The sequence below is a fragment of the Denticeps clupeoides genome, unplaced genomic scaffold, assembly GCF_900700375.1.
Source record: "Denticeps clupeoides unplaced genomic scaffold, fDenClu1.1, whole genome shotgun sequence".
Classification (NCBI taxonomy): domain Eukaryota; kingdom Metazoa; phylum Chordata; class Actinopteri; order Clupeiformes; family Denticipitidae; genus Denticeps; species Denticeps clupeoides.
The window spans coordinates 20,920-32,238 of NW_021629698.1; the positions used below are offsets into that span (position 1 = coordinate 20,920).

Here is an 11,319-nt window from a genome sequence, read left to right on the forward strand (position 1 = left end):
ATGATTCCATTTGACGGTTCTGATTCTGCTGCTAAGGAACAGACCGAAGGTCTTCAGAAGGAGAATAAAGACCTGACGGTGAAACTAGAGGTCTTTCAGAAGATGAGGACCAAAACAGAGGAGACAGCTTCTCTCAAACAGAGGTTCAAGGTGTGTGCTCAGTGTCCAGACCTCATTCAGACCAAAAGTAGATAAAGTTCTGACCCAGGAGAGTTCCGCCCCTTCTCGTTGTACTCTACTCCTCTGGTTCCATTTTGTTGTCAGATTAAAGCTGAAATTCCAGAGAAGCGAGTGAAGTTCACTGGCCCAGAGGATCACGGGGACTCAAGTGAGGAGACTACCGGATCTTTACCATTACCCAGAGACCCTCGTTTCTCCTGCAGGCGGTGAGGCACTCATCACATTCGAGGAGGAAAGGGTAAGTGATGTTCTGCAGAGGCCTGCTGTTCTTTACTCTATTTATTCTTCTACTGTACCGAGGCCTTAGTTGACCTCCATTTTTTTCTGGTCTAGTGGCCGACCAGATACTGCTGCGCCTGGCCAAGTGTCAGGTGACTTGTGACAAGAACAAGATGAGTGTGAAGCCACTCTGCCTGACTCTGGAGCCTTCCGTCAAGTTTGAGGTGCGGTTCCTCAGATGTTCCGAAGGCAGGCAGTTCTGCTGGTTCTGCTTCTAACTGTGGATGTCTGTGTTTTAGGTGCATCTAGTGTCTCCAAGAGATGGTACAGTTCTGGAATGCACCGCCAGTCCTGCCAGAGGAACGTATGAAGGACAGGTTGGAGATGAGCTTCTCCCGCCCGAGCCGTGGTGGGGGAGAGGTGGAGAAGGTCTGGTACGATAAAACGCAGGCAGCGGGCGATCCTGTTCCTCAGCAGTGGGGGTGTGTGTGTGTCCTGACATTACAGCACATTGGTGAATAATGCACGTCTCATTATGTCATTTCCTTCTGTCAGTTGCTGAGAACCTGGTCCTGAAGAGGAAGTTCGTGTTGATGCCAACCGGGAGATGATGGTTGATGTTGCTCCACTTTACCAGTACAAGCTCCGCAAGTTCCAGGTCAACTCTGCTTCTCTGTGTGTGTATGTGTGTGTGTGTGTGTGGAGATTTTAGTGTCACGTCCACGGGCTGACGGGGGAAGGAAGCGCAGAAACGGGACATACTGGGAACAATGATTTATTAACACAAACACAAAAAGAAAAAAAAAAAAAACGGGCAGTGGTGTCCTAGCGGTTAAGGAAGCGCCCCCGTAATCAGAAGGTTTTCTGAGGTCCCACTGAGCAAAGCACCGTCCCCACACACTGCTCGCCAGGCGCCTGTCATGGTGCCCACTGCTCACCAAGGGTGATGGGTTAAATGCAGAGGACAAATTTCACTGTGTGCACTGTGTGCTGTGCTGCTGTGTATCACATGTGACAATCACTACACTTTACACATTACACATTACACACAAAGGGGAAAAACAAAGGAAACCAACAAAAACGAACCCCAGGCTGTGCCGCTTGCCAGGTGCTGAAAACAGACATGAAGTATGTAAAAGATTCCACATCAACGCTGGACTGTTGCATTCAGGTTTTATGGAGTCCTGATCCATTAAAGTGAAGTGATAGTCATTGTGATGCACAGCACACGGTGACACGGTGAAACGTTCCTCTGTATTTAACTGTATTTGCGTCTGTACGTGTACGTACGGAAGAGTCTTTTCCCTCGAAATCGAGCCATCAGGAACATTGTTTAAGAAGCAGCGTTAACAAAACTGGACTTTTATTTGGTGATTATCCATATTTTGTGTGTGGTTTTGACCAATCAGCTGCCAGAAACACAAACACGTGGAATAACTGGACCTGGATGATCATTTTCCCGACGTTCAACATACTTGTAGTTCAGTTGTATTCCAACGACAGTCAGATTCCACTCGGGATTGGAGACACGGTCTAAAAGATCATGTTCTAGTATCCAGGCGGAAACTTTCATTTAAATTAATCAGAAACCCCTCTGTTATCACCACAGACGTACTGCGGGGCTCCCAGACGGACTGTCCTGCTGCGGGGGGTTGAAGATGTGATGGAGGAGAGGACCTGCAGGACCACCTGGAGATTCACTTTCAGAAGCCCAGCAACTATGGAGGTGAGGTGGAGAGCATCCGCTACGTCTCCACCGGGAAGGAGCTGCTCGCCTTCTTCAGTGAAGACACAGCTGAGGCTTAGAAGCAATTCAGACCTTCTACTGTCTGTGTAGACCTCTGGTTCTGATCTGTTTTCTTCCTCAGTGGATTCGACTGTGTGGTTTCCATGTAATGGACTGTTTGTAAAGATTTTCTGTTTTATTCTGAGGAAAAATAAAAAGATTTGGGGTGAATGTTTGTATTGGGCTGGCTTTCTGACAGCAGCTGCACCCTCTGGTGGATTCCTGGGACCTTCAGGCTGAATGGGCGGGTTTCCTCGACAGAACCGTGACCCAGTGACCTTCACCTTGACGTTGGACGAGTCGTTGTTAATTATGCAGAGCGTGATGTGAACGTTGAAATGTGGCGGCACTGGCGCTTCTGAAATGTCATCTCTACTCCTGGCATTTCCCACCACGCCGGGTGAAGTCAGAACGTCACCACCGCCGCCGGCTGCAGGTCATGAACGCCGTGATGGGCGTCACCAGACAATGATATTCTGATTCAAATCTGCCTGCATTCAGGGTCTGTGTGTGTGTGTGTGTGTGTCACCTGCCAGCTGTTCTCAGCTTAACATTCCCGTGGTCTTTCTGAACGAGATGGTGACCAGTAGCAACAGTCACACATACACACTTCACAGATTTCATATTCACACATTACACACACCAGATACTGAATGACACTTTAAATGTCACAGGTTAGGAACAGGACAAACGTTCCATTTGTCTCCTCATTAGAACTCGTTGACGGGATCAGTGTTGATTAGCATTTCTCGCCAGAACAGCTCTGAAACACAAGATTACAAGTTCCTCAGTATATCTGATCCTGGCTGATATCGTTGGGCTGGGGGTCAGGGGTCAACTGAGAAGGATCTGCTTCAGCATCCAGAGTCTGATCATTACAGTGTTTCTCTCATGTTTGAATTTTTGATTTCCAGTTTCTGCTGGAAGTGAACTGGTTAACGTGTGACCTGCAAGGTCGAAGTTAGTTCACTTTAACCAGCCAGTCATGTTGTGTGTGTGTGTGTGTGTGTGTGTGTGCGAGGGAGAGCGAGCGAGAGAAAGAGACACACCCACCCACCAGATCTCCCATATAAGCTCAGTCTGCGCCACAGCGTGTGTGCCTGTCCGCTGGCTGAGGATGATGAAGATGAAGTCCACGTCCCGTGTCCGGTCGGTGGCTCAGCGCTCGCTGCTGTCCGGCCTGCTGCTGATCTGCGTCTGCGCGTCTTTCGCGGCCGCAGTCAGCGTGGACCTGACGGAGCTGCGCAACAAAGTGGCCAAAATCAAAGTGAACCCACGCGGGAACCTGTGGGCCACAGGTGAGAGTCTTCTTCATCATCACCACTCTGCTTCTGTATATCTGAACGTCTGAGCCACGCACTGATCTGTGTCTCTCAGGTCACTTCATGGGTAAAAAGAGCGTGAGGGAGCGGGAGGTTTTACCAGAACAGACAGAACCGGGCGACCTGATCGAAGCAGCGTTGAGAGTGGCGCTACAGGAAACCCGAGACAGTCCGGTAAGCCAATCAAAAAGGGTGTGAGATGGAGAATGAGGTGGAGAATGAACACGGTGGTGTAGTTGGATATGAAGTGGAGTTTGTGTAGTTGGAGAATGAAGTGGATGTGGGTAGTTGGAATGGTGTGGAGTTGTGTAGTTGGAAAATGGGAGATGGTGTAGTTGGAGATATGGTGGTGTTAGATGGAGAATGAGGTGGAGGTGTGTAGTTTGGATAATGGGGTGCCGGTCGTGTCTGGCGCCTGGGTGCGGTGGTGTCGTTCGCGCCTGGGTGGCGGTTTTGTCTTGGCGCCTGGGTGCCGGTGGTGTCGTTGTGCGCCTGCTGGTGTCGTTGGCTCCTGGGGTGGAGGGGTGTAGTTGGCGATAGGTGGAGCTGGTGTAGTTGGAGAATGAGGTTGAGCTGGTGTAGTTGGAGAATAGGCTGAAGGTGGTGTAGTTGGAGAATAGGTAGCTGGGTCGATGGTCTGTGGGGGTGGTGTCGTTGTAATAGTGTGGCGGTGGTGTCGTTGGCGCCTGCGGTGCCGATCGTGTCGTTGGCCTGCGGTGGGGTGGTGTCGTTGTCCCTCTGTGGCGGTGGTGTCGTTGGCGCCTGCGGTGCCGCTCGTGTCGTTGCGCCTGCGGTGCCGCTCGTGTCGTTGGCGCCTGCGGTGGCGGTGGTGTCGTTGGCGCCTCGGCTGCCGGTGGTGTCGTTGGAGCCTCGGGTGGAGGTGGTGTCGTTGGAGAATCGGGTAGCGCTGGTGTCGTTGGAATGAGGTGGGGTGTGTGTTGTCAAAATCGTGTGGCGGTGGTGTCGTTGGCTGCGGTGCCGCTCGTGTCGTTGGCGCCTGCGGTGGGGGTGGTGTCGTTGTCCCCTCGTGTGGCTGTGGTGTCGTTGGCGCGCGGTGAGCTCGTGTCGTTGGCGCTGCGGTGGCGGTGGTGTCGTTGGAGCCTCGGCTGCCGGTGGTGTCGTTGGCGCCTGCGGTGCCGCTCGTGTCGTTGGCGCCTGCGGTGCCGCTCGTGTCGTTGGCGCCTGCGGTGGCGGTGGTGTCGTTGGCGCTCGGTTGCCGGTGGTGGTCGTTGGCGCCTCGGGTGGCGGTGGTGTTTGGGATGGTTGAGCTGGTGTAGTTGGAGAATAGGCTGAAGGTGGTGTAGTTGGAGAATAGGGTGGAGCTGGTGTAGTTGGAGAATAGGGTAGAGCTGGTGTAGTTGGAGAATGGGGTGGAGTTCTTCTGCAGGTTACTGACTGCTCTGTTGTCTTCTGGACTCCAGGACTCTGACCTGTTGATGAAGATTGTGGAAAAGTCCATGTGGTAGCAACAGGAGGTGAATTGTGGAGGAGAACGTTCCTCCACAGAAGCAGATCAGGTGCCCAGTGACTGTCATGTATTTCTTATATATCAGATATTTGATGTATTTGTTATATATAGGAAATGTGATGTATTTATGATTTTAATTGTGTGTTTTTTATCATGCATTTATTTGCTCTATGACACTGTTGGTATGAAATGCTTTATACTTAATAAATGATGCACATTTGTTGGATCCGGTCAAATATCTAAGTATTGATTCATTTATTCTAAACAGTAGAGATCGGGAGGGATGAAGTTTTCACTGTTCATCCCCTGGTACAGAGCAGATCACTGACGTTACTCAGACGTTCTCAGAACGTTTCTGACACATTACTCTCAGGCACAGCAGGTCAGAGCACAGAGCCACACACACACACATTAACACCCAAATTAAATAAGGAACTAAGAGAACCTCCAGAGAACTTCACAGTGAAACCAGGTGATTTTACATCCAGAGACAATGGTGAATGTGTGTGTGAGAGAGAGAGAGAGAGACTGTATTGCTGTTGACAAAGAACAGTTGGTTCCTGTGAGAAGGTCAAACCAAAGGGTGTGTCCAGTCTCTGTTCTATATGGGACAGGGGTTTTGACCCAGGCACCAGGCCAAACTCCGCCCCCTTCTCCCCGCCCACCAACCATCGTCCCCCGGGTCCACGTCTTCCTTTGGTGACGGACAGCTCATCAGTCTCCTGCCAGAAGGGACCAGATGTTTACATGGATTCATTAGAAGTGATGATGGATGTGCGGTTGCAGGGTTTACCTTGGCGGTGAAGTTTGGCAGCACCAGGAAATCGGCCTGCTGCTCACTGGATGGGCTCTTCTGGGTTCTCAAAGGGGGCAGGATCCTGACGGTGGAACCGTTCTCGCGTCTACAGAACCTCTGTGTTTGGGTGACTACAGAGATTTATAGAGTTGTGTTATAAAGTTCTATAAAGTGTGTTATAAAGATCTCTCTCTCTGAGAAAATGTTAGTATTAACAGTTGATATGAACAAAACCCCCATAATGAGCACATAATATTTATATTGGCCTTTTAATTACTTGTACTTAGTTTTTGTACAGAGACCTTTTCCCCTTAAATCACGTTCCTCATCTTTCCAACATTACGACATGACGAAACCGAGACGCGATGTAAATTCTGGTCATGTGACGACTACGTATTCGACAGACATCATTAAATAAAAACCTGGAAATCTCCAACTTTCACAAAGTCACATATGTCGTACACACATGCGCGCATTGCTTTTGTTAAATACTGCAGTGGGTAGATTGTGAAAATGCGAAATTCTACAACGGGATTTTTCTCGCCGCAGCTTTGCCGATTCGAAGATGCGCCTGCGTGGCCTGACGTGGGTCTGGATGTGACTCAGACTAATAAAGCTGGACTGTCAAGACTAGACTAAAAGTCAAATTAAAGCAACATTACTTATAACAGACACCCGCCATGAAACCACTGGTTTAGGTGTCTTCTGTATTGAACCATCACCCTTGGTGAGCAGTGAGGAGCAGTGTGTGGGGGCGCTACCTTCCTGAACTTCTCCCCAATCTCTCCAGTTCAGATGCAACCTGTCTAGCCTGAACAGGTCCCATAAATGTCCCTCCCTCTTCCTCACACACATCTGTCCTAAAACACCATAGAACCTTTAGGCTGCTGTACCTGCCGGGCCTCTCCCTGTCCTTTACGTTGCTGTAGTGGGAGGAGTTCGTACCTCCACCTGCTGCTGTATGTTTGGGATAACTCCTCCCTGCCTTTGTTAGTCCTCTGTATTGAGTGTGTTTATTTGTGGTGAATGTCTTGTTGGTTACTTGTATATGGCCTAACCCTAACCCTTATCAGGGATCTTAGTTTGTAAACTCTAATTCTATAGAAATCGAACGAGAATTGCTGGTGTTTTCCTCATGTAAGTCGCTTTGGATAAAAGTGTCTGCAAAATAAAGTAAAGTAAGTAAAGTAAAGTCTCGTCCTGTATTGTGCCTTAAACGCAAACGACAACATCAGTGTGGTGTTGCGGCTCACGCCGGCCGCGTTCGCAGTTAAAAGCGGAAGGAACTTACCTGCCTCTTTGCGTCCTGCCGCACCGAGGTTTCTCGTCTCCTCCTACTCGTCTCTCTTGTTCTGATCCCGGTTTGTGTGACAAATGACATTAGAACCTGAACTTTGAAACTGATCTGGTCACAGCTAAATTGACTTCTTCGCTTATAAATCAGGACATTAATAAAGTAGGGTTAAAGGTTACATCTTTATGTAATTCTTCTAAGTATCGAGGATTTTAAGCACAATTATTCGAATAGAAATTCAATTGCCAGTTGACAATGCATTTTTCAATCACTAACCTTCACTAACAATGTCACTTCTGCTTCATTGATCAAGACTCATTAAAAAACATTTAACCTGATCAATGTGCTGATCAATGCAGTGGAAGTGACGTTGTTAGTTAAGGCCGGCCTCTCCCACTCCCCCCCCCTTCAGCGAGGCATCTGCTGGGTCCTACAACACACCGGCTCTAGTCAAAGTGATAGCTAAGTGATTGTCACATGTGATACACAGCAGCACAGCACACGGTGCACACATGTCATGACATGTCATGGCGCCCGGGGAGCAGTGTGTGGGGACAGTGCTTTGCTCAGTGGCACCTCAGTGGCACCTTGGCGGATCGTGATTCGAACCGGATTCTTACGGGGCCGCTTCCTTAACCGCTAGGCCACCACTGCCCCTACAGTGGACTTTGTTAGATGGACTTTGTATCTAAGTGAGAGCCTTCACTTTGTTTGGGTCAGGTTTCCGACCTTCTGAGCTAATTACATGACCAAAGTATTGTAGCTCTGTTGTGCTCTTCTGTCGTTGCTCCATCACTACAACGACTCCTTCCTGGTCCTTGAGCAGTGTGGACATCAGCCTCTGGAAAATATCTGGGACTGAGGTGATTCCGATAGGAAGTCTGTGAAAGCAGAAAGTAATCTTCCAGAACCCGCACAAGCTTAAAGGGTAGAGAACACTTTTGCTCCAACTAGTTTTGGAGCAATGTCTTCTACTGTGGGCAGTATGTACCTCTCTCACTTCACTGACTTGTTGAGACGTTTCAGGTCAACACATACTCTTACTTGTTCTCTGTTTTTCTTCTCCACAGGAACCATTGGAGCACACCAATCTGTAGGCCCAGTGACCTCTTCTATTATGCCCAAGTTCAGCATGTGTTTCAACTCCGCCTCTACTTTTGGCAAAAGAGAAATGGAATACGACATGGTGGTGTTACCACATACAGGGCGTGCAGAATTATTAGGCAAATTAGTATTTTGTCCACATCATCCTTTTCATGCATGTTGTCTTACTCCAAGCTGTATAGGCTCGAAAGCCTACTACCAATTAAGCATATTAGGTGATGTGCATCTCTGTAATGAGAAGGGGTGTGGTCTAATGACATCAACACCCTATATCAGGTGTGCATAATTATTAGGCAACTTCCTTTCCTTTGGCAAAATGGGTCAAAAAGGACTTGACAGGCTCAGAAAAGTAAAAATAGTGAGATATCTTGCAGAGGGATGCAGCACTCTTAAAATTGCAAAGCTTCTGAAGCGTGATCATCGAACAATCAAGCGTTTCATTCAAAATAGTCAACAGGTCGCAAGAAGCGTGTGGAAAAAAACCAAGGCGCAAAATAACTGCCCATGAACTGAGAAAGTCAAGCGTGCAGGTGCCAAGATGCCACTTGCCACCAGTTTGGCCATATTTCAGAGCTGCAACATCACTGGAGTGCCCAAAAGAACAAGGTGTGCAATACTCAGAGACATGGCCAAGGTAAGAAAGGCTGAAAGACGACCACCACTGAACAAGACACACAAGCTGAAACATCAAGACTGATTTTTCTAAGATTTTATGGACCGATGAAATGAGAGTGAGTCTTGATGGGCCAGATGGATGGGCCCGTGGCTGGATTGGTAAAGGGCAGAGAGCTCCAGTCCGACTCAGACGCCAGCAAGGTGGAGGTGGAGTACTGGTTTGGGCTGGTATCATCAAAGATGAGCTTGTGGGGCCTTTTCGGGTTGAGGATGGAGTCAAGCTCAACTCCCAGTCCTACTGCCAGTTTCTGGAAGACACCTACATCAGTGGTACAGGAAGAAGTCTGCATCCTTCAAGAAAAACATGATTTTCATACAGGACAATGCTCCATCACACGCGTCCAAGTACTCCACAGCGTGACTGGCAAGAAAGGGTATAAAAGAAGAAAAACTAATGACATGGCCTCCTTGTTCACCTGATCTGAACCCCATTGAGAACCTGTGGTCCATCATCAAATGTGAGATTTACAAGGAGGGAAAACAGTACACCTCTCTGAACAGTGTCTGGGAGGCTGTGGTTGCTGCTGCACGCAATGTTGATGGTGAACAGATCAAAGCACTGACAGAATCCATGGATGGCAGGCTTTTGAGTGTCCTTGCAAAGAAAGGTGGCTATATTGGTCGCTGATTTGTTTTTGTTTTGTTTTTTAATGTCAGAAATGTATATTTGTGAATGTGAAGATGTTATATTGGTTTCACTGGTAAAATAAATAATAGAAATGGGTATATATTTTTTTTTGTTAAGTTGCCTAATAATTATGCACAGTATATGGAGCATATTAGCAATGACAGCGTTAACTCTTTCATGAGGCCCATCTTTTTAGCAGTGGCTCAAGCTGTGAGCATAAGTTTTATGATAGTGACCCAGTACTTGTACTGCTGTCCTTTGTACTTGTGGCTAGAAATTTGCCCAGACACTGCACTTGACCTCCTGGACTGGTGAGGCCCGACTCAGGCCTGACCTTAAGCAAACATGGCTGTTGTGTCAATTTCAGAAATGCAGCTTGTGACATAACTGTGACGTCTGCTCCTGTATCTATTTTGAATACTACTGTACTGCCGTTTGCAGGTATCCCCACAATCCACTCAGGCTGTAATTTCACATTTTTTTATTCACTGATCCCAGGAAACAGGAAGAACAGGTCCTCACCATCAGTCATGTTGCTTGATGTAACAGCATTTTTGTTTGACACGCTGCTTGAAATATCCTAATTTCCTGCATTTTCTGCACCTTTTATTTTTGACTGGACATTCACACGTTTTCCCATGTAGGCCATTACATCTGGATCAGACTCTTGGTTCTCCATATTTCGGAAGATGTCGCTCGTCCCTGCTCTTGCCCGTGTGGAGATAGCGTCTCCCTCACTGAACCACATTCACTGTAAAATCGGCAGGCAGGCTTGCATTCTGTTTTGATCTGTTCACACTGGTGCGCTATTTGAAATGCATTTTCTAGCGTGAGATCCAGCTCCATCTGCAACTTTTGGGAGGTCTCCGTATCTAATATGCCGATCACAATTCTGTCTCTTAATTTGTTCCTCTTTAGTTCCAGCTATGTGCCAGCTCATACAGGCTTCGGACAAAAGCTTCGACAGACTCACCTGTATTTTGTACACGCTTGTGGAGGCAGGCTTGATCATGCATGACATTTCTTTTTGGCACAAAATGTTTGCTGAATTTAGCAATCACCGTGTCGTAGTCGAAGTCCGGTTGTCAAAACAGCCATCTTTATTGCCAAGCATGTGTTCCTAGAACAACTTAACATGTGACTACGGAAGCCTAGTAAACCCAATCATGACAACAGTACAGAAAGAATGCAGCAAACACTGTGGCATCTGGCTTAGGCTGAAATACTGGATATTTTAAAGTTGATGGAAAGCCAAACAACTCGATTGAAAACTGTACCTCTGCATGGTCACTTTCTTCGGGGAGAGAAACTGGTATGCTTTCCATGCCATCTTGGAAGAGTTCCAAGATGGTGCTGGTGAGGTAAGCTGCTGTCGCGACTGCTCCAACCCCGTTTATTTTGTTTTTGTCTTTTAGACCTTCATCAGCAAATCGACCACTATTGAGCGCATTTAATACAGTAGAGACACTCTTGATTCTATTAGAATACAATGCACTTACATTTAGAAGATTTTAACAGCTCCGGATCCCAGCTGGACGAGTGAGATCCTGAGGAAGGACAAAGGAGGATACAACGCGAATCGGCGGCCCTGGGGAAAACGAGCCGATGTCAGGAACAGGCCGAGGGCCCGTGCACATTACACACGCACCCCCAAGCTGGAGCATCTGGGACTCAGCTCATCTTTCTGTCAGTGCATCTCCAACTTCTTAACTGGGAGACCACAGACAGTAAGGATGGGCAGACATCTCTCAGCCTCCATCACTCTCAGCACTGGAGCCCCCCAGGGCTGTGTTTTGAGGCCCCTGCTGTACTCTCTGTACATCCACGACTGTACAGCCACTACTAAC

General features: G+C 48.0%; 1 protein-coding gene, 1 long non-coding RNA gene and 1 pseudogene across 2 annotated transcripts; 2 read left to right on the forward strand and 1 right to left on the reverse strand.

The window, feature by feature from the left end:
- On the forward strand, positions 1-2,294 carry LOC114771945 (N-myc-interactor-like; annotated as a pseudogene).
- A 1,002-nt stretch (positions 2,295-3,296) lies between these two features.
- Positions 3,297-3,705, forward strand: LOC114771946 (neuromedin-B-like). The gene is made up of 2 exons (XM_028965152.1): positions 3,297-3,483; positions 3,563-3,705. The coding sequence occupies exons 1-2, from the start codon at positions 3,303-3,305 to the stop codon at positions 3,703-3,705; spliced, it is 324 nt and encodes a 107-aa protein (XP_028820985.1). The 5' UTR covers positions 3,297-3,302.
- Positions 3,706-7,385: 3,680 nt separating this feature from the next.
- LOC114771950 (uncharacterized) lies at positions 7,386-10,601 on the reverse strand. Its single transcript, XR_003743875.1, has 3 exons — positions 10,446-10,601; positions 8,057-8,216; positions 7,386-7,946 (listed from the first exon to the last, which is right to left on the reverse strand). It is a non-coding gene; the product is annotated as an uncharacterized LOC114771950 (long non-coding RNA).
- Positions 10,602-11,319: the final 718 nt, after the last annotated feature.